Raw genomic sequence first — 24,294 nt, 5'->3', positions numbered from 1 at the left:
ATAAACTCATGCCTTAGAACCAAATCCTCTCTAATTTGGATTTATAAATCCTAAACTTTTCTTTTAATCTAGTGTGCCACTGTGGCTTTGATATAATGAAGTGGAAGCATTATTTATGCAGTTATATGAGAATTTATTTTACTTTGCTTTGTTGGTTAATTTTAGTATTCAACCTCCACTTGTGTGTAGGTTAGATTATATTTTGAGCTAACATCTTCATATTTTTACAGTCACATATAGGAATTAATTCTAACAGAAACTTCACATTCCACAGACATTAAGCATGCATTTGATTATTGCCCAGATAGTATTTTTCTGTAAGGGAAAAATTATGAATAGTAATCTTTAATATGTAATCTATGTTAATTTTTTTATAGAAAATAATTTGTTAGTTTCTTACCTTTTTAAGATATAACAAAAAATAGTGATTTAAAGTTTGCAGATTAATACTTTGTATGTTCCTATAACATTGCTAATTTTTCCAAGCTTTAGTGCTTTCAAGACACATATCTGCCAAGATGCTTTTTAAGGTAGAAATTGCAGTCATTTACTGATGTATATATTGCTTTCTCTTCTAACACATGTAAAATTGAGGTTAATACTTGTTTATATTTGTACTACAAATTACTTCTAGTTTTATCATGAATATTAGGAAGTGACGTACGCAAACTAGTTCTTTTATAATGATAAACATTTTGCCCTAATAATTAGTAACAAATCTATTTTACAGAACGATAAAAGATTTTGAGATGATACGAGGGATGAAAATGAAACTAAATCCTCAAAATTCTGTAAGTGGCTATGTTGGAATATTTTTATTATAATATAAACAGTCTATCAGCTAAGGTCATTATCTTTTGACTCTAGAACTTTCTAGTGATATGCTGAAAGTGTATGTTTTCTTGTTTCTGATTATTGGTTTTCATGAATAAAGGCATTGAGATATTGGATCCAATCAAATATATGGTGATGAAAGGAGAACTGACTCTGGGTGGTGAACACACAATGGGGTTTATAGATGATGTATTACAGAATTGTACACCTGAAATCTATGTAACTTTACTAACAATTATCACCCCAATAAACTTTAATTAAAAAAAAAAAGATATTGGATCCAGATGTCTGAGGCTGATGTTTCCAGGAAATCCAGTATATTTTTGTTGATTAGTTGACATAATATATACGCGTATGTGTGCATGCAAGCATATGCGCACACACACGTATATTCACATTTATACACATATTATACACATTTATACACACATGATGTATTAATATATACTTATACAAAGGCTGCTTCCGTTCTGTAGAAAGTTGGCTTCTCAGTTTGAAGCAGCCTTTATTTAAGGAGGCTCAGTGTAGGCTTGATCTAACAGGTGACAGTTTTAACCATCAGTGTTAAGTTTGCAGTTTACTCATTGGTTTGCTGATTTATGGAACTCAATTAAATAGGTTGATATGACTGACAAAGTATACCCATCCTCAGAATACTTAAGTGTTATGTTCAAACACAAGATCAAATGACTACATGTTCTTACAGGACAGACTGATGTGTCCTAATGGCCCGAATGCTGGCCAAGTGATTGGGTGCCCTGGAGAGTGATGGGATTCCAGGTATTAGGGCACTGATTCCCATGTGGTCTGAGGGTGCCACAGGATTGCTGGGGTGGTCTATGCCATTCTTCCCAGGTTCAACCACTAAGAAATGGATTGATCATTTCTAGAGTAGCATGTCAGTTCTTTGGCTTGGTAAGTCTGCTTAGGAAGCTAGATAATGGTCAGAATTTACTTTGATAAACATAGAAAGAGAAAAAAGAATGTGTTGCCAAAGCTAGTTCACTGGAAGCTAATATGGCTTGACCTGTCCACCCTAGACAGTTTTATATGGCTGTTGATGCAGGGTATTCGGCAGGCATTTGTGAAATGGCCAATCTCATCATAAAGTCCCTGTTTTGGTGAATGGTACGTACCTCTCAGTTCACCGTTACAGGTGCCAGAACCTGGGCTTACTCTCGACCAGTGGTTCTCAAAGTGTGTTCTCTGGATCAGAAGCAGAAGCATCACCAGGCAACTTGTTAGAAATACAAATTCTCTAGCACCATATGAGGCCCACTGACTCTTGAGTCTGTGTTTCATCAAGCCCTTCAGGTGATTTCTCCCCACCCCTCCCCCCTTATAAGCAGTGATCAAGTCCATGGATTCTCCTTTCTGAGATCTCCGCATTCCCTCCCCTCCATGCTCATTGCTACAGCCCTGGTTGAGGTCATTATTGCTTCTCTCCCAGATTACGGTAGTTGCTAAATGGTTTTCTAGCCTTTTGTTCTGGCTCCCCTCAAAGCTATCCTGGATTCTCACTGCCCAGCAATGTGCCCAGCTGGGTGTTAGACACAGAATAGGTACTCAGCACTTATTTGAAATATGAACAAGTGAATGAATGAATGAATGAATTACCACCAGAGGGATTTTTCTGAATAGCGATCTGATCAGGTGACTCTCTTATTTAAATTTTTCAGTCACTTCCTGTAATTCTAGGATTTACCTTCCTGTTTCTTACTTTTTCCTGCCAAGCCCTTCATGATTTTGCCTCTTACCTGCTTTTCTAGCCTTATCTTCTGCTGCCCCTATTGGCCAAGTTAGTGAGTGTCCTTTACGCCCTACTGATACCTGTGTGATGTTCATATGCTTTTTCATTTATGTTAGCTTTGCTTCCATTGCTTTCCTTTCTTTTATTTTTTAATTCTAACTGATTTATGTGTCAGCAACTATGGTAAGTAGCTTTAATAATTCACAAGCATCATACCTAGGAATGACTTTCCCCTTTCTCATCTGGATTAAGTACTCCGGTTCTTCAAAACTCAAGTTAGTCTTTGTCTCCTTGAAACATTTCCTGACCTTCTGCCGTGATTTAAATACCCTTCTCCTGGGCTCTGTTTCACATGGTACAACATCACAGACAGGATGTACCATTTGTTTCAATGCTCCATGGTTGCTGAGTCACTTGTCTTTCTACTGCCTGGACCATCATTGGCTTCATGGTGCAAGGATCATGTCTGATTTGTTTTTGTATCATTAAAGCCTACACGCTGTCTGGCATCTGGCAGATAGTAAATGATCATCTGTGGGAGGAAATCTGTGCCAGGAACTGAACACTTGGGCTAGAGTCCCAGGCATGCTGTCCCTGACCTTCAGGAACTCATGGGGAGAAAGAAAATAAACCTACACGTATCTTATATTGGTGTAGAAATATGACCATGGAATAACGTCCAAACTGAAATTTCAAGAAGATAATACCTAAACTGAAATTTTGAAGGATGGTGGCAATAAGGATAGAAGCCAACATTTACGAGCGCTTATCAATGCCAGGTGTCCTATTTAATAGTTTAAGTGCATTAAGCAATCCTGTTTGGGAGGTGCTGTTGATTCATTCAGTAAATAACTGTTGGGTGACTGCTGAGTATCAGGCAGTGTTCAGAGCGCCACCAGGATATAGTAGGAACAAATGCAAACAAAGTCCCTGCCCTCATGAAGCTTACATTCCAGGGGAAGAAAACAGAGTAAACACATGAAAAAAATTAATATGTTCTGTATTATGTGGTGAGAAGGGCTCTAGGAAAAATAATGCAGAGAAAAGGGGATGGAGGTTGCTATTTTACATGGAGTGGTCAGTAAGAGGACCCTGGAGCAGAGACTTGGAAGAAGTGAGGGAGCACGCCATGGAGACGGCACAGGGAAGGGCAGTCGAAGCAGAAGGAACAGCAAGTACAGAGGCCTGAGGCAGGAGCATGCCCAGTGTGATCGAGGAACAGTGAGACAGCCCATGTGGCCAGAGTGCAGTGAGGGAGGGGGAGAGCAGCAGGAGGTGGGGCGACACCAGGTCACAGGGAAGGAAAACAGGAAAGCATCCATGGGCAGCAATAACCTTTCTAAGTTGTCCAACTGGTGTGGATTGAAGGCTTGAACCCAGGCAGTCTGACTTCACAGCCTGGTGTCTTAACCCCTCTTTCTGTCACCTGGACAGTTTGTGGGGAGGGTGGTCCTTCAGGTTTTCAACCATTCTTTTCTTTCAGCATTTTGTACCAGTTGTCAAAAACAACTATTATTACAATATTTCTTTGTGACATATTTTCTTTGCCAAGACTAGAGTTAATTATACTTTAGTTACATTTTAAATTGTTGATTTTGGTTTTGGGATCCACCCTAAGCTTCTTTCTTAGATTTAGAAAGAATCCTAATTTTACCTTTAGTACCCTAATCTCACTTGCAATGTGTTTTATAGATTCATACATGGGCTACATTTTGGGGGAAATTTCAGCATGGCTAATGTAATCTATTAATGTTGACTTTTATTAGTTTACATTTCAGGATCATATTTGTTTACCTTTTTTTGTTACCCCGAATTCTGAGATTATGCCATATTTACTATACCTTTCTACTCATTGATTACAGAGAAGTCAAAATAAAGAGGCAGGTATTTCTTGCCAAGTCATGAATTTTTAGCGTTTTTATAAAGCTTTGCTGATATAATAATAGGTTTACATTTTTAAAGATAGCTAAATTATTGATAAAAATTGTGAAATAGTCAATAGCTTTCATAACAGTAAATTTTTCCATTGTAGGAATTAATGCCTTGGGATCCCCCTTACTACAGTGGTGTGATTCGTGCAGAGCGGTAAGTTTTTTGAAAGATACTTATCTATGAGCAGAAAGAAAGACAACAATATTTATTGAGCACATTGCACATTAATTATGCAACTACACTCCTCACTCAGTTGTTCACGTTACCAACCTACCTTCTCAGATTCAGGCTCTGTGCTGGCTTGGTCAGCATCTGCCCACGTATTTTAAAATCTGGATCACAAAGCTATGCTCTCAGTCACAGTACAGCGCTCGACCCCTCCCCCATCAGCCTATTCTGTGGCTTTTGTCATTTCCTGTCTAAGACTCTTACCTGTCTCCCCGTGGTGTCTACCGTCCGGCCCCTCTCTGCCTCTTCCTGTGTGTGCCTTCCAGGTTCTCTTACTAGACTGAACACGTTGGGGTCTGGGACTTTGCTAGAACCCTTGTTTCTGGTTGAGGGTAATGAAGAAATAACGTAGTACTTGGCATGACGCTGTGTGATTTTCTTATGTTTCCTCATTTTTATTTCAACATATTGTCAGCACGTTATTGGCACATCTGGAAGGATATTAATGAAATCAAGACTTAGGAAACTTAAGTTGATCGAACTACTCCTCTGGCTTCTACATTCACCTGTGTAATTATATTGTGGTAAATTAGTACATTTCCCCCCCCCTAAAAATTCCCTATTTCTGTCACTTTTCCTTTTACATGTAAACCCAAGAAATATGGAGGCCTGTTCACAGTGACCACCTTGTTTATGTTGATGTCCCAAGTAACTTTATATGCACAATATGAATTTAAAAAAAAATCTTAATCTTACCCTCCAAACAGTCATTAACATTTTTCTCTTATCGTTCGTTTTATGCAGTTTAAGAGAGTTAAGATCGATTTAAGTAATGGAAGAAAACAAAAGTTTTGTGCCTTTTACTTCATTAAGGCATGTTGGCATATATCATGATATTATATTTATTTGATTGGTATTAAATTTTAAAGCCTTTTTGTTACTATGTGTTATTCAAGCATCAAGTAGTAAGTACCTCACTAAAATTAGGCTTTGTTTATTTTAATGATTTTTTTTGGCATTTGTCATAAAACAGAAAGCAATAACTTTATTTGTTCTTTTTTGTACCAGCAGGAGGAGGTACTTTAACAGTGTTGAAAAGCTTACCCACTTAATTTTTATTTATTTCCCCCCTCTTTGGCTTCTCCATTACATCTCTGTTCCCCAAACCAATCTTACTTACAAAGCATAATTGTCTCATAACCAGATAATGATACTTCATCAACTACTATTTTTAATACACGTATCCCAAATTCAGTATCAGTCATCTTCTCTCTGAAAGCAAATAAACTGTCATTTAAAATCTGTTATAATTTAATTATGATAAAATCACAGTGAGTACTTAGAATATATTATAGCTTAACATAAGATATTGTTTCACAAATGTGTTTTATGGCTGCAAAACTGCAGACCCTGCTCCCTATCGTTGCATAAAAAATATAATTTCTCTTTTAAAGCTTTTTCAGAGAAAGATTTGGCTTGGTTGATTGACCTGTTAAGATGTAACATAAAGGAATACTAAATTTTTTTTATTAATGCTTTCCATATGTATATAAAGTATTTTCTTTGATTTTTGACATTGGAAAGTAATATGTTAGATGTATTTCTTTCTAATTTTTTGCTACTGTGATTTTTATGTGGTATTTCTCCATCCATATCATGTCCCCATACCCCTTATTGTTTTAATTAATGGCTTAGCCTTAAATTTAAGTGAGATTTTTGTCATTTAACTGTACTCTGTAAATATAGCCTTCCCAAATGGTGGTTCTGTGGAAGTTACATATGAATATTTGAGTATTTGGAAAGAGCTAATCAATTGGAATTGAAAGTATATGTATTACTTAGGGGTATGAGATCCCTCAAAGGTTTGATTGTGATCTTAAAAGCTATTGAATAAAGGGTAGTGACCCCCTCTTCTGCATTTCTACCAGAAATACAACATTTAAAAGTCTTTATGTGGCTGACTGACTGTGGTGTCAGTTCTTAGACGTACCTGAGCCCCCAAATAAGTTGAGAGTTCTCACCCCTCTACACCAGCCACAGAGATGGGGTCTTACTGTCCAAATCAGCCACTGGAAAGAATGGGAGCCTGTGAGGCAACGAGGCAGTGGGGCCAGGAGCAAGTTCCCTGAAGTTGGAGGGACCTAGGCAAGTCCTGGCTCTACCACTAAATGAGCAACACACGATCTTTGGAAAGTTACTTATCCTCCACGTCTCTTGGCAAAGTTATCTATAAAATGTGGTTACCGTAGTTCCTACCTCACAGGTCAGGATTAAATGAAATAATGTTTGTGTTATTAGTACTGAAACAACATTATTATATGGAATTGGCCACCTGTGGACATTCTGTTAGAGAATGGTCCACTCTAAGAGATGCTTTTTTTAAGTGTTCCCAAAAATCTTTTGAAGGAGGGGTCAGTTCTTCCTTAAAGCTTCTATAAGAAAACACTTGTCTAAAATGTAATGAATGTTATCAGATTAATTGTAGAATGCTCATCAGAAAAGATTTTGATGATAGATAAAGGGTACTGAGTCAGGGAAGTCCCTCTTGCCAGTGTTTTCCAGCATCACTCTGTCCGGAGTGGAGGTACCCTGCAACTGGCTGGCAAGGCAACTCACTTCTGGTCCCTTCCCTTTTCAAGGTTGAGGGATCACTACTGCCTTCAAAAGAAAATTGGAGTTGTCAGTCAAGGCCTTCTAGGATCTGCTAGCATCACAACCCACTCTTCTTTAACAATAAATACATACACACCCCGTTATTTGTTGGGTATAGCCTGCCCTACTGGTTCTCTCCCACCACTCCTCTTCCTCCACAATTTACCTAAGCTGCACTAAACTCTCTGACCCCCAGCCAGGTCCCTTTCTGTCTCAGAAGAGCCTGTGTCTGGTGGCCAGTCAGGTTCCCTTTGCCTTCTTTTCTGTCTTTACCTATGAAATTTTGCCAAGTGCACGATGCCTCCAGGTCTGCACTAGCCTGTGCAGCTCCTGCTTCCACCATGCTCGCAGCCTACGTGCTACACAGTTGACCTTCTAATTATGTGTTCTTTGTGTCATTTTATTAAATGTGTCTTTTCAATCATATCTTAAAGCTCTTAAGAACAAAGTTTGTCTGTTAGCAGTTTAACGTGGAATATACAGTCTGGGCTCTCAGTAAATACATATTGGTGTGCCAAGAAAAGGTTGCTGCCACAATCCAATGTCAACAGCAGTCCCCAATCTGGGTTGCAGTAAAAGAATCTTTACTGAGGTGAACAGTTTGCAAACCTGGGAAACACAGCCTCTGGAGGACACTGAAAGTGTGCTCCCTGGAGACTAAGGGGCGGTCTGCTTATATAAAGTACCTGCCCTAATCCCTGACTGGTCCATTTTTTATGCAAATGAGGAATCCAGATGAGGAATCAAATAGCACTTTCCTGATTGGTTGGAATCATGCATCTTGATTGATCAGTATGGAGCCACTCTGATTGGTCGATAAAGATGCAAATGAAGATATAGCTTCGACATGGGGCAGGTCTTAGCCCATTGGTCAGAATATGATTCCAGGAACTCCTTTGTAAGTTTTGGCTCAGTCGGCAGGAGTGAAGTATAGGAGGCTTGGCAGCTCAGTTTGTGCTTTTCCCCTAATATGCAGTGTGCATGAGAGGATCCCAGTAAACAATGGCTGCTAGACTCTGATTTTGAATTTGGGCCGAGTTAACCACAAGGAGTAAACCGAGTAAACCTTTTTAGCAGGTTTATTCCTTCTTGGGGTTCACAGTTGATAACCATTGTTTAAGCCTGTGCCTAAACCAGTAATTGGAAATTCTTATTCAAAGCAAATCTAGTGACATATTTTTGTAAAGAGAATATCATATTTTAGTGAAGGACATTTTTCATCGCTCAACTTTGTTGAAAGCAGTGTGACCCTCTGGAGATCTTTGTAATGTGCATTGGTTGACAGAGGTACCTACCAGGCTTGTTGGTTCTTTGAGTGAGAAATCACTAACTATTCCAGGAACACAGTGTAACCTACGTAATATCCACCAGGGGATTTAGTGTATTTAATTAAAGTTTCAATACAAGTTCTTTTATTTTGCTATTAGCTCAGTAAAAGAACCAGAAAAAGGGATGCAGAAATGCTTCAGATGGGATTGTAAGAATTGGGTGTTTTAAACATCTGTTTTAAGTAGCTTAAAAGGCAAATGATTGAGTTTGCTTTAAGATTTCGGTAATCTTGATTGACATAAGTAGGCCGAGAAGCACAGGTAATGGATCAGAAAAGAAAGGGAAAATAGTTTGGGTTTGAGATTAGAATAGTGGAACACTGTGAAGATTTCTAAATCCTTGTTAAATTCCTCCACTTTCAAGTAAACACTTAATTGTGTGGTTTGACATGAAATCAAAAGTAGAAGGGGCTTTCCTTGATTTGAGGTTTTCTTCAAGTTAACCCCAGGGACTTTTTTTTTCTTTTATGATAAATATTTCAGATTTATTTCAAGTTTCTTAAATGTCTGCCTAAAGAAAAGAAAGAACCTATTAGAAGTAAGACAAGTCAGACAAGAAATTAATGTGCCAAAGGTTGATCCTTGAAAATAGTTGCGTAAATGACTGATGGTAGTAAATCTTACAGAGCAGCTAATTTTTTTCTTTTTCAAGTTTTAGTGGTAGATTCTTCGTGGAAGACTAAAAGTAATTCTTTAAATTATAAAAAGTATATTGAAATGATTTTATTTAAAATTAAATTTTATTTTTGAATAGGCAGTACATTCACATGGTTCAAAAAATCAAAACCAGATTAGAAAGTATTCATATTGAGACATTTGATCTCTCCCTGTCCCTGTTCATAGAAGTTCTCTCTGCCCCTGTCCCCCGAGGTAACCACTTTAAAGTTGTGTATCCTTTCAGCATGTGGCTTTTGTTTTTAATGCTTGAGGACTTTATTTCTTTTCTGCCAATAATGAGTTTCAGTGAATCATTATTTATTTTGGTGCTCCTGTATAAAGCTATCATTGGCAAGTAGAATTCAGTGTTGTCTGTTCCTTGCTAAGGTATATAGTCAAAATCTCAAGAGCATTCACGTAACGAAATAGGAATGTTTTGTGTTTTAAACTATTTAGGAAACATTGGACTCTCACAGAAGAATGGTATGGTGGCATTTCAAGAGCATAAAGCCTTCAGTTTGATATGTGAAATTGTACTCGTATACTTTATTTGTTAGTATATGAGTAGTGAGCAGGGTACTTTCAATTTAAAAAAAAAATTAACCTTTATTATGAAAACTTTCAAAATAGACAGAGATAGAAAGAATATAAGTAACCCGCATACATTCATCTCCCAGATTGAACAATTACCAAGATTTTACCATATTTCCTTCATCTTTTTCCTTTCCCTTTTTTCCTTTTTTCTTCCTTCTTATTACTAAAATATTTTAAAGTACATCTTAGATCTCATGTCATCTCATTCTTACATATTTATTATGTATCTCTAAAAATTATGGATATTTTCTTGCATAAATTCAGTACCGTTATTCCCTAATGAAGTTCACAGCTGTGTGCTGGATCATCTAATACCCAGTCTATATTCATATTTCCTTGATAGTATCAAATCTTGTTTTTCCTAGTTGGCTTGTTGGAACCAGAATCTGAACAAGGCCTGCACATTTCATTTGTTGTTTCTGTCACCTGAGCCTCTCCATATACCTCATGCCCGTACCCAAATTGCCACCTTTTTAATTTTTTCAACTTGTTGAAGAAACTGGCTATTCTACAGAATTTCCAAGCTTCTGGGGATTTATCTGGTTGCTTTCTTATGTTGTCATTTTGCTAGTTCCTTTATTCTCAGAATTCCTGTAAGCTGGATGTTAGACCTTTCCCCTTCCCCCTCCTCATTATTTTTGTTTATTCTGTCTTACTGTTGTGTTTCAGATATGGCTATTAAATCTCATGTATTGATATAATTGAAGACTGAATGAGAGGGTACAAGTAGAGGTCTCACTGCTACCCTAAGATTTGGCTCGAGCCTCTGTAATAAGGGTTCTGTCACCTAGTGCCATATCAGTGTAATTGTATCCTTTCTTCATAAGGTCAGGCCTGCTGGTTCACTTTCCTACTTTTTTAGACTGATGATGAAATTGTACTCTGTTAACTTTAGTTTTGATTTATGTTAATCACAATTTTCAGTGAACTGTGTAGCTGATCTGTACCATTAGGCAAGTCACTCCCTGATTACCAGAAAGTTTGGGTAGAGCATTTTCTTGCAGAGGTCCAGATAGAACCAAACTGGCAATGGCTGATTCTTTACAAACTGGAGAGAAAACAGATCTTCTTTATTTTCAGGACAATGTAATTACCTGAAAGGTAAACAGGTTTCTAGCATCATTCAGTTCCTTTATTGCTCCCCTACCTTTATTTAACCAGACAAAACAGTAGCTCTCCCTTTGGCTTTCAAGACTAAATATTTCAAAATGCCATCCAACTATCACATTAAAGTCATGCTTAGATAATTATTCCTGATGCCAGAAACATTCTATCTCATTTTATTTTGATAAAGTTAAAAATAGTTTCTCTGAAAGTGTTGTCATATACTGCTTTTCTCACGTCTGCGTTTTCCCGAGCCCACACATGTCCTCTGGCAGGCTGTCTGCATTCTGCGTCGAGCCTGGAAGCATTTGCCATTTGGGGCAAATGTTCTCTCTCATACTTGCTTTAACTTATTGAATACACTGGGGTGAGACTGAAGCCTATGTTTATCTGCAGTTTCAACCTGGATTCATTGACTACTTAATTGTGTTTTATATTTTCACTAAGTTCAATGCCAAGATTTTTGGAAGTAGTGTCCAAGTTCTTTCTTTACCTTAATCCCAGGTGCATCTGAGGTTGAAATATAAGTCTGACTCATAAAGTGTGCTTCATAAACACAGAGATACATTGATTAAAAAAAAAAAAAAACCTCAAATTACAACAAATGAAGAATTCTTCATTTGAAAATCTTTCATTGACTATTTCTGTACTTATTTCAATAATAATTAGTATTCCTGATGAGGATTTTGAGATACTGCTAAATTCTGTTGTTCTTAATAAGAAAGACCTAATTTATATCATTTTACCATGTTGATTATAATATATTTAGTTCTTTGAAATTTTGTAGCATATTTTTAACCAGAACAAAGCAGAGCACTTATTAAACTTCATTTAGCAATGATGGTGGATAACAGTAATTTTCTTCCTATTTCTTTCTGAGAAAGAGTACCCAAAGGATTCTTATTCAGGATTCAAATCGGTAGAACGTATTTACAAAAAATATGTAGTAAAACTGTTGTAAAACTTTAAAAGAGTTTGAGGCGATGAAAGGGATAACAATGAAAGTAAATCCTCAAAATACACTTAAATGTGACTATGTTTATGTTGGGCTGTGGCTCTGATATACTCTAAGGTTTACATGTTGCCTGTAGTACTTTTCTATTGTTTTGGGTTCTCTAGATGACAGAAGGGAAAGTTCTTACATGTAGTATCTATGCAGATAAAAAAGTTGTGGAGAAAGGAGCTGCAGGCAGGTATTCACGGCAACCTTTCAAGAGTCTGGTGCTGTGGCTGCAGACCCGGCTTTTGCATGGGGAGCTCAGCCTGTGAAGGTCATCCCTGTGCTTTAGCTCTGTGGGGGCAGGGGGAGCAACTGCGTCCTGAGCTGTGGTTGGGTGGCCGTTGGCAGTGGAGCTCAGTGATCTGTGACTGCTGAAATGTCCTGTGTATTATTTCACACCGTGTTGAAGATATAAGCTGAGTATACAAGGCAGGGGGCAGGGTGGGGCTGGCTGCTGCCTTCTGACTGGCGCGTCATGCAGGACTGTTCCTCAGGGCACCTCAGACCAGAGCTCAGGGCCTGGCAATACCTTCCAGCTTTTTGAACCTCTTGCAGCCTCCCTGGACCTTTTCCCATTCTGGCTGTTCTTCGGGAAGGGCATTACTTCTCAGAGTCACTGAGGGCGTGGAGGGGCACGCAGGTGTGTGTGATCTCTTTCTTGCTTTTGAGGTGACTGAGTAAGGTACAAGGTGATCTTTGTTTGATTGAGCTTTTATGCCATATTGGCTTTGATGCCGTGAGCCTTTGCTGCTGCTCTTCTAGAATCTTCTAGCATGTCCTCCCGCCTTCGCCAGGGAACTCATCTTTCAAATAGCCCTCAGATAGCCCCTCCTCTTTGTAGTTCTCCCCGATCCTTACATTCTCTTCCTCTCCCTTCTGGCAGGGGAATTAACCACAGCCTGACCTTTGTTCCCAACCCCTTTGGGCACTGCTCTTATGCCCTTATCACTTGGATTACCCATTCTTTATGGTCACGTCTTACACCCCTTGTCACTTGGGTTACCCATTCTTTAGGGTTACATCTTACTCTTTCTACATGGGGGAGTGATCAGACACATAGTAGATGATCTGGAATGTTTACTGTGTGGACTCACACTTCTTGCCAGAGTGTCGCTATGATTTATGGAGTGCCCGCTTTTCTCCAGGCACCATGCTAGATTCTTTGTATGCATTTATCTGATCATGACTGGAGCGGGAGAAATAATGATCCTGTCATGCGGGAGACCCTGCTCGCTGCGCCATTTTTCGGGCGGGGCGGCCTGCGGGGGTCTCTGCTCCCGCTCCCCACACAAGAACGCAGGATATGGTGAGGCCAAAAAGGAACACCCACAGAGCCATAGGTAGGGGAGTCATACCACTATGTTCTCACTGGAGGCTGGGCCCACCGGATGCGCTACCTGCCGTCAGCCTTTCCGCCAACCGACTGACGACTCTCCTCCACTCTCCTCGGCAGTCCTCGGCAATCCTCCGTAGCCACAGCAGTTATACTAGCGGCCAATCAGCTAACCAGCCACAGCCGACTGCCAATCAGCCACAGCCGCCGGCCATCCACTACCCGAGCCAAAACCCCTCCGCGTGAGGCCGAGAGCCTGTAAACCACTTTCTGGGGCTCTGTCCCCACACTCCACCCCTACAGGGTCTCGCCTCACAATCTACGCGGCAAGCGTCTTCTGCAAGGGTCCCTGTGCCGTGTTAGCCTACTGACACCTACGGACGAAAAGAAGCAGCAGTCTTAGGAACCAACAATGGCAAATCCCTTCCATCTGGGAGGATACATGCTAGCTTTTTGTCCTGGGAAAGGAGGGTCGCTGCCACTGGCACCTTTCCCGGTTTGTGGTACCAGACCTTTATGGCAGTGCTTGGGGTCCCTTGCATAGTTTCAACATGTAACAGAACAGGGGACCCCATAATAGACCATAGTGAGAGCACATAGTTTCCTCGCAAAATCATCCCAGTATCGGGACCTCTGTATACTACAGTCACTTGCGGTGGCCACTCAGCCACCACCCCTGGCGTCACTTGCAAATCATGAGTCAAACCGGCCCCCCCGTGGGGCTATCAGCCCCAACCATCGACAGTGGGGGCTTTTGACCTGCCAGGGCCAAGTCCATTACATAGTGATATGTCCCCAGGTGGACAGTCAGATGATCCATTAAATCATGAATTGAAGGCACTGCAGCGTGCAGGGGTGGCGTCACCTTATTTAACTCCCTATAGTCCACAGTCATTCGCCAGGTCCCATCTGGCTTCTTGACAGGCCATACTGGGGAGTTAAAGGGACTGTGCGTTGGCCTCACAATATGTGCCTTCTCCAATTCCAATATTGTACGACTGATCTCCTCCTGTCCTCCTGGCAGGCGATACTGTCGCACTGTAACCACGCGCCAGGGCTGTGGCAATGCTTGAGGAGGGTGGTGAGCATGCCCGCGTGTCACCGCTTTCACCACCCTTATCCGGAGACGGAACTCTCCTACCGACGTCTGTAAGCTGAGGCCATGTAGCACGTCCACCCCTAGAATATATTCCGGAACGGGGGAGACATAAACCTTGTAGGTACGAGGAGGAAGCCTTCCTATACCCAGTGGTAAGGAAACGGCTTTCACAGTCACAGTCTTTCCCCCGTAGCCATCAATGCAGATTGCTGGTCCAGGGAACAGTTCTGGGTTCCCGTAAACGAGACTGCAGTCAGCACCAGTGTCAACTAGAGCCAAAACCCTCTGCACATTAGAAGGGGACCAATGTATGGACAGTTCCACATGGGGCCTCCGGTCCCTGCTCGTCCCCTCTGACCAGGTACCTTGGCCCCACCCCTAATCAAGCTGAAAGGAGTCGGTCTCAAGCGGCTGCATGAAGTCCTGGAGGGACATGGGTCGTGCTTTCCCAGACTCCTCCTTTATGCTTCTCCGGAATTGTTCTGGACGCACCTGTTTCCAAAGTTCAAGCAGGAGTGCATTGGGTTGTTGGTCTATTTTCTTCCTATCAACCCCTGCTGCCATGAGATCACGAGATCACGCCACATCTGTGCGCGTGTTACTCTCTGAGGCCCGTGACCTCGCCCCTTTACCTTTGGTTTGGGCTTCCAGGTCTCAACTGTGCGGACCTCCTGTCTTAACTTCCTTCGCCTCCGGCTTTCAACATCCCCTAGGGTGGCCATGGCAGTTGTAACTTCATTGATCTGTCGCCCTACATACGGTGTAACAATAACAACCAAGGATCCAAAAGCACTCGCAGGTGCAGTGTCCAAAACCAGATCTCTCATGCTGGCAGTAAAAAGCTTGTCATCTGGGCCCTGCATGTTGAGGTTAAAAATAGCATGTCTCATACCCATTTCACGGATTATTTGCGTAAGTTCTGTATATGACTGCCATTGACTCACAGTGTCTGGCAGCTCGCCAGCCTGTCCCCATACAGTGCGTACCGCAGCAGTGAGTCACGCCATTAGAGAATGGTTGCCCTGGTTGTTGGCCAACCTATGGCAGTTCTGTAACCTTTGTCGCAGGGACGGATGCACTGTCACGAAGGCTAGCTTTTCCATCTCGCCTGGGGAGCAGAGAATGCTGTCTGCTCCCTCATCCCATAAACGTAATAGCCAAGCTGAGACTGGCTCTCCAGGGCGCTGTCTGTACCGCCTCCCCAGCTCCTGCAACTCAGTGGGAGTGTATGGGGTGTAGGTTGTGAACTCAGTCACAGCTGGGTTGCCGGCAGCAACGCCCCCGGGGCCCAAAGGTTGCTCATGTTTTACCCTTTGCTTCAAGATTGGACGGGCTTGGGGGTTGGGAGCTACATTGTCTCCACTTGCTTCCTCTGCCTCTTCCTCAGAGTCTCCACCTTGGGGCCCCTGTTCTAACAGGCGGACCCGGGCTTCCAGCGCTTCCAACCGGGACACCTGGTCCGGCACCCGGGCCACTTCATTAAGCGCATTTTCCAAGTTGAGACTCAAGGCCATGAGGAACATCCAGCCCACGCGGCCGGCTGTAGCCTTCTCCTCCTCCGGCAACCGCTCAGCCAGAGCCTGCAGGGCCCTCTCCACACTGGCTGGAGAGCCGTCCATGTCCTCCCACCCCTCCTTGGGGGTCCAACTCCTGAGAACAGTGGCCACCGAACACCATATACTGTGTGGGGGCCACACGTCCTCCTGCCCAGAGTCAGACGCCATTCCTACCTGGTCGGAATCTTGCTCACCGTGCCAGGTGTCTGAGTGGGTGGAGGCCTCGGTGTAAAATGTCCACAACCCTCGGAGCTTAAGGCCGCAGCAGATTACCAAAATGAAGGCAATGCCGTCCATGGCCAAGAGGGTGATGTGCCAGCTGGAGGCTCGAGTCTCCCAGGCAGACTGTGCCTCCCGTTCCCGTTTCGCTCCTCATGGGCCTCCCGAAGCTGGGCTCTCACACGCACAAACCGCTCCACCATGCTTTCGTAGGTTTTGGCCAGCACCATACTCCGCTTATGAAGCCGAGCTTGTATACGTGTAAACTGCTCCAGTATATTCCGGAGAGTTTCAGCCGGCACCATACCCTGCTCATTGTGCCATTTGTTGTGCGGGAGACCCTGCTCGCTGCGCCATTTTTTTTTTTTGGGGGGGGGCGGCCTGCGGGATCTCTGCTCCCGCTCCCCACACAAGAACGCAGGATATGGTGAGGCCAAAAAGGAACACCCCCGGAGCCATAGGTAGGGGAGTCATACCACTATGGTCTCACTGGAGGCTGGGCCCACAGTACATGCGACCTGCCATCAGCCTTTCCGCCAACCGACCGACGACTCTCCTCCACTCTCCTCGACTCTGTTCCTCTACTCTCTTCCGCTCTCTTCGGCTCCTCGGCTCCTCGGCTCTCCTCCGTAGCCGCAGCAGTTATACCAGCGGCCAATCAGCTAACCGGCCACAGCCGACGGCCAATCAGCCACAGCCGACAGCCATCCACTACCTGACCCATCACCCCTCCACGTGAGGCCGAGAGCCTGTAAACCACTTTCCGGGGCTCTGTCCCCACAATCCCCATTTTCCTGGTGAGGAAATTGAGGCCCCAGCAGGCCAAGTAACTTGTTCAAAGCACCGAAGCAGTAAGAGAGAGCCAGGATTTTCACTTCAAACACAGGGCTCTTTCTCCTTGACTGCACTGTAACAAATCTCTTTGAGCCTCAGTTTCCTCAAATAAAATTAAGTAATAATCCTTGTTCCACTTTTGTCACAGAATTATGTAAGGAACATGAAAGATTCTTGATGTGAAAGTGCTTTGCAAATTATAAAGCCCCAAGCAAATACCGTGTTTCCCCGAACGTAAGACCTAGCTGGACAATCAGCTCTAATGCATCTTTTGGAGCAAAAATTAGTGTAACACCTGGTCTTATTTTTCTACAATGTAAGACCCGGTCTCATATTATATAAGACCGGGTCTTATATTAATTTTTGCTCCAAAAGACGCATTAGAGCTGATTGTCCGGCTAGGTCTTATTTTCAGGGAAACAGTATTATCATCCAATTAAAAAGAAAATCTCAGCTCTTCTATTAGGTTGTTGCAAAAGTAATTGTGGTTTAAAAGGTTAAAAATAATTGCAAAAACCACAATGACTTTTGCACCAACCTAATACTTACTACTTGTAACTTTGGGGAGATTGCTTATCTTCATGTAAACCTTTGTTTTCTTATTGGTAACTTGGGGTAACACTATTGCCTTGTAGGGTTGTTTTTGCTATCAAATGAGATACATATAAAGGACTTAACCCAGTGTCATAGTGAGCACTCACTGAATGGTAGTTGCTGCTATCATCATTGGAACTTAGGGATAAGTTTTCATTTTGTAGGTGAAATTTAGGGGAAATGAACATATTTGCAATATTGAATCTTGTTATAATAACAAATCTTTGCATTCTAGACTGTGTCCTGTTTACCACTGCCAGAATAGTCTTTCTAAAGCATAGCATTTCTTTATTTCTCTCCTCTTTCTAGCTACTAATGGCTGCTGTTCCCATGTTGCGTGCCTCCACAGCATATCCAGTAAATGGTGACACAATAAAGGCCTTTAGCTCTGTGCTCCTTCCAAGCACCTAGTAAAATTGACAAAAAGACTATCAACACACCTACATCTCTGTATAACAGTGGAACAGATCAGGAGGGTGAAGTAGAAAATGGGATGATGTCAGAGTGGGAATCAATAGCTATTATCTAAGATTGATAAATCAGTAACGAGAGGGTTAATTATTTCAGAAGGTGATAGAGATAACCACCAGAGGGACTAAAACAGACTATTAACACTCCAAATTACCAGAAAGAAAAAGAAAATGCAGCCCACATAGGCAAAGAAAGAAAGGAAAGGAAGCATTACAAAAATAGAACAGAATTACATTGGTAAGAGCGAGGACACTAGGCACTTTCATACCTAGTTGATAGGCATAAAAATTAAGACAGCTTTTTTTTTTTTTTTCTCTAGGTGCTTCTGGAGAGAAGTTCAAATCAATAAAAACCTTACCTTTTATTATCACCACGTACAGGCAGTTCCAAATAATGTCACTCTAGGATACTCCCACTAAAGGTGCAGGCTCTCACTGGCCTTGCCTCTTCTGCCCACACACACCAGGGTGGGAGACGCCTTAAGAAGTTATGGAGATGCTTGTCGTAGATGACTACTTTCATGAGACAGAATGGGAAGGAGCTTTATGTACCCAAATAGACAGTATTTCAAATAATAATTTTGTTAATAAAAGTAAATTGCAGTATAGTATGAATGGTATGATTCTATTTGTGTAAAGATACATTTTATATATACATATATATTTTTATATATATATTTATATATGTATATATATAACATTACACATATAATATCTATGTGTACATATGTGTATATACCGGGGGTGCCAAAAAATGTATACACATGACTTGTATTCATCTTTTGTTATTGGTATATATTGAATATTACAACTTTAATCCAGTTTTTTCCTTTCTTAAAGTGTGTATACATACCAGTTAGAATGGCTGTCATCAGCAAGACAAATAATAACAAATGTTGGAGAGGCTGTGGAGAAAAAGGAACCCTCATACATTGTTGGTGGGAATGCAGACTGGTGCAGCCGCTATGGAAGGCAGTGTGGAGGTTCCTCAAAAATTAAGAATAGAATTCCCATATGACCCAGCAATCCCTCTCCTGGGTATCTACCAAAAAATCTGAAAACATTTATCCATAAAGACACGTGTGCTCCAATGTTTTTTGCAGCTTTATTTACGGTGGCCAAGACATGGAAACAACCAAAATGTCCTTTGATAGATGAATGGATAAAGAAGTTGTGGTATATGGATAAAGAAGTTGTGGTATATATACACAATGAAATACTATTCTGCCATAAGATGAAATAATGTCATCCGCGACAACATGGATGGGTCGTGAGATTATTATGTTAAGCGAAATAAGTCAGACAGAAAAAGTCGAGAACCATATGATTTCACTGATTTGTGGTATATAAAACTGGAAACAACAAAGGAACAAGACAAATAAATGAAGAAACAAAAACTCATAGACACATGATGTTGTATGTCAACTATAATTTAATACACATGTATAGTCACGGGATATGGAGTTCATCATGGGAATAGAGTCAGTGGAATTGTAATAGATATGTACAATGTCAGAGGGGCAATAGGTTGGGGCAGGGGGGTTATCACTTTGTGGGGGGTGAAATGTCTAACTATTACATTGTTTTGTATACCTGAAACTAAAAAAAAAAATAAAAAGGGAAAAAAAATGCTTGAAAATAGGATAGCTTAAACTAAAAAACGAAAAAACAAACCCTCATAGACATAGACAATAGTTTAGTGGTTACCAGAGGGTAAGGGGGGAGGGGAGTGGTAGATGAGGGTAAAGGGGATCAAATATATGGTGATGGAAGGAGAACTGACTCTGGGTGGTGAACACACAATGTGATGCATAGATGATGTAACACAGAATTGTACACCTGAAACCTATGTTATTTTACTAACAACTGTCACCCCAATAACCTATAATTTAAAAAATAAATGTGTATACATTTTTTTTGGCACCCTCTGTATATGTGTATACATATATTTATGTATTTCTGTATATGCTTACAGGCATTTTCTATACATATACATACATATATGTATATATAATACACATGTAAATCTTTTCACACAAGTAGAATCAGGGTACAGAAAAAATGGTTAATTGTAGTTACCTCTGATGGTGGAAATAGTGAGCCAGGGGATATTATTTGAGTTTTTAAAACAAAACAAACCAAAAAAAAAAACAAAAAAACAACACAAGGATTTTATGCTACTTTATAATACAGTTTTTCTTAATCATTTCAAATTGATAGCATTTACCTTTTAACATTCATAATAATTTTATTTAATATATACGGAGTTAAAGTCATATGTAAAGTCTTTTATAAGCTTATGTTCTATACTTAAATTTTTTTTTCCTGCAAGATAAATTGTCTCCCTGGATTTTGCCTGATTACCATATATGGGTGTCATGGGCATTAGGTGAGTCAATAAATATTTTTAGATTATAGATAGGCTATGTTAGCTTTACTATGTTTCTTGTCTATAAAAATAGTCAAATAAGTTACATGTCTATTATAATCTAAGAGGGTTTAAGTTTAAGATATAAAGGTTCATTTTACTGAGCGAAAATAGTCATAACAAAATTTACCATCTTAATCATTTTTACATGTACCGTTCAGTGGTATTAAATCCATTCACATTGCTGGTGGTGCTGCCATCACCACCATCCATCCTCGTACTCTTTTCATCTTGTAAATCTAGACTCTATACCTATTAAACACTAACTCTGTTTTCCCCTCCCTCCTGCCCCTGGAAACCACCATTGTACTTTTTGTTTTTATGATTTTGACTACTCTGAATACTTCATGTGAGTGGAATTATGTAGTATTTGTCTTTTTATGACTGGCTTATTTCACTTAGTATAATGTCCTCATGGTTCATCCATGTTGTAGCATATTCCAGAATTCCTTCCTTTTTAAGGCTGAATATTATTTCAGTGTGTGTGTGTGTGTGTGTGTGTGTACACACACACACCACATTTTGCTTATCTAGTCAATGGTAGATGTACACTTGGGTTGCTTCTGTGTTTTAGCTGTTGTGAATATTGCTGCTTTGATTATGGGTGTATAAATATCTCTTTGAGACCCCCCTTTGAACCCTTTTGGGCATATACCTAGAAGTGGAATTGCTAGATCATAAAGTAGTTCTACTTTTATGTTTTTGAGGAGCCACCATACTGTTTTCTATGGTAGCCGCACCTTTTTACATTCCTACCAGTAGTGCACAAGGGTTCCAATTTCTCCACATCCTCACTAACACTTGTTTTCTGTGTTTTTGACAGTAGGCATCCTAACGGTATGTTATCTCATTGTAGTTTTATTTGCATTTCCCTAAGGATTAATGATATTGAGCATTTTTTCATGTGCTAATTGGCCATTCCTTATATCTTTGGAGAAATGTTTATTCAAGTCCTTTGCCCATTTTTGAATTGGGTTGTTTGTTTGTTGTTGAGGTTTATATATTCTGGATGTTAATTCCTTATCAGATACATGATTTGCAAATATTTTTTCACATTCTATGAGTTGCCTTTTTACTCTGTGGATAGTGTCTCTTAGTGTACAAAATTTTAAAATTTTCATGAGGTCCTGTTGTTTTTCTTTTGTTGTGTGTGCCTTTGGTGTCATATCCTAGAAATTACTCTCAAATCCAACACCATGAAGCTTTTGTTCTGTATTTTCTTCTAAGAGTTTTGTTTCAGGTCTTATATTTAGGTCTTGAGTCCATTTTGAGTTAGTTTTTGTATATGGTATTAGGTAAGAGTCCAACTTCATTCTTTTGTATGTGGATATCCAGTTTTCCTTGCATCATTCGTTGAAAAGACTGTCCTTTCCCCATGGAATAGTTTTGGCACTCTTGTTGAAATTAATTGTGCTGTTGAATTCAGTTTTCTAGGAATTTTATTAAGTTGTTTTGCATCAATGTTCATAAGGGTGAGTAGTCTGCTACTGTTTTCTGATAGTGTCTTTGTCTGGCTTTGGTATCAGGGTTATGATGCCTTCATAGAATGAGTTAGGAAATGTTCCCTCCTCTTCAATTTTTTAGAAAAGTTTGAGAAGGATTAGTATTAGTTTTTCTTTACGTTTGGTAGAATTCATCAGTGAAGCCATCATGTTGGTAGATTTTTGATTAATGATTCAATCTTCTTACTCTTTATAGGTCTAGTCACATTGTCTATTTCTTTGTGATTTAGTCTTGGTAAGTTTTGTGTTTCTAGGAATTTGTCCATTTCATCTAGGTTATCCAATTTTTTTTGGTATACAATTGTTCATAGTAATCTCAACATTTTTTTTTTTTATTTCTGTAGAATCAGTAGTGTCCCCACTTTCATTTCTGATTTTAGTAATTTGAATTTTCTCTCTTTTCTTAGTCCATCTAGCTAAGGGTTTGTCAGTGTTGATCTTTTCAAAGAACCAACTTTTGGTTTCATTGATTTGCTTTATTGTATTGTTTTTCTGTTCTCTATTTCATTTATCTCTGCTCTAATCTTTATTATTTCCTTCCATCTGCTAGCTTTGGGTTTAATTTTTTTCCCTTGTTCCTTAAGTTGTAAAGTTTGGTTGTTGACTTGAGACCTTTTTTTTTTTTTCAACTTTCATTTATTTTAAGTGTGGTTTTCCAGGACCCATCAGCTCCAAGTCAAGTAGTTATTTCAATTCAGTTATGGAGGGTGCAGCTCACAGTGGCCCATGTGGGGATAGAACTGGCAACCTTGTTGTTAAGAGCACCGTGCTCTAACCAACTGAGCAAACCCACCATCCCTATCTATTTTGTTTTTAATGTAAGCATTTATAGCTATAAAATTCTTCCTTAGCAACTTGCACTACATCCCATAAGTTTTGGTATATTTTATTTTCATTTTCATTCATTTCTAAGTATTTTCTAATTTCCCTTGTGATTTCTTCTTTGATCCATTGTTTGTTTACAAGTGTGTTGTATAATTTATACAGTATTGTGATTTTCCAGTTTTTTTCATGTTATTGATTTCTAACATCATCCTGTTACACTTTGAGAAGATAACATTATATGATATCTATGTTTTTAAATTTATTGAGACTTAATTTGTGCCCTAACATATGATCTATGCTGAAAAATGTCCCATGTGCATTTGAGAAGAGTGTGTATGCTATTGCTGGGTGGAATGTTGTTATTAGATCTAATTGGTTTATTATGCTGTTTATGTCCTCTATTTCCTTATTTATCTTCTGTGTGGTTGTTTTATCCATGACTGTCAGTGGGGTATTGAAGCTCCAACTATTATTGTAGAACTCTTTATTTACCCCTTCATATCTGTCTACTTCATATATTTTGATAGCCTGTCATTGCGTAAATGTTCTTATTATATCTGTTTGCTGTATTAAACCTTTTATTAACATATATTCTTCTTTGTCTCTTGATTTAAAGTCTATTTTGTCATATATTAGGATAGCTACTCCTGCTTTCTTTTGGTTGCTATTTGCATAGAATATATTTTCCACCCTTTCATTTTCAACCTGCTTGTGTCTTTGGATCTCAGGTGAGTCTTTTGTAGACAGTGTATAGTTGGATCATGTGTTTTTATTCTTCTGCCAATCTCTGTCTTTTGAATGGTGAGTTTAATCCATTTACATTTAATGTGATTATTGATAAGGAGGAACTTCTGTCACTGCTATTTTTTTCTCTATGGCTTATAGCTTTTTATTTCCTCATTTCCTGCATCCCTGTTTTCTTTGTGTTTAATTTTTTTGTAGTGAAATGTTTAAATTCCTTCTGTGTATGTTCTGTAGCTATTTTCTTTGTGGTTGCCACAGGGATTACATTTACCATCCTAAAATTATAACATTCTAATTTTAATTCATAGCAGCTTAAGTTCAATAATATACAAGCACTCTGCTCCTATGCAGCTCTATCCCCACTCCTTTTAGTTGTCGATGTCACAAAATTACATCTTTGTACATTGTGTACCTCAAAACAAGCTACTAATTCTTACAACTGCATTAGTTTCCTAAATTATCTAGAAAACAAGATTTGGGCTTACATACCAAAGTTACAGTAATATGAGGTTTTTCATTAATAATTGTTTTTTTTCTTTAAATGTGTTAATCTCTTCAATCATGTAGAAAATGAAAAGCATAGTTACAAACCATTGTTACAATAATACAAGCTTTAGTAATTGCCTGTGTTTTTACCTTTGTTGAATCTTTATTTCTACATACAGTTTTGA

The 24,294-nt window shown here is 39.8% G+C and overlaps 1 protein-coding gene across 3 annotated transcripts in view; it reads left to right on the top strand.

The window, feature by feature from the left end:
• The window catches only part of MIPEP (mitochondrial intermediate peptidase), a 199,571-nt gene that overhangs the window by 39,182 nt on the left and 136,095 nt on the right, over positions 1-24,294 (top strand). For all 3 annotated transcript variants that reach the window (XM_074330042.1, XM_074330043.1, XM_074330041.1), the window contains exons 9-10: positions 731-791; positions 4,617-4,669. In XM_074330042.1, the coding sequence (XP_074186143.1) occupies positions 731-791; positions 4,617-4,669 (114 nt within the window). The remainder of the gene's footprint in view (positions 1-730; positions 792-4,616; positions 4,670-24,294) is intronic.

The sequence above is a fragment of the Rhinolophus sinicus genome, linkage group LG04 (assembly GCF_036562045.2).
Source record: "Rhinolophus sinicus isolate RSC01 linkage group LG04, ASM3656204v1, whole genome shotgun sequence".
Classification (NCBI taxonomy): Eukaryota; Metazoa; Chordata; class Mammalia; order Chiroptera; family Rhinolophidae; genus Rhinolophus; species Rhinolophus sinicus.
This window is presented reverse-complemented; position numbering and strand designations above follow the sequence as displayed.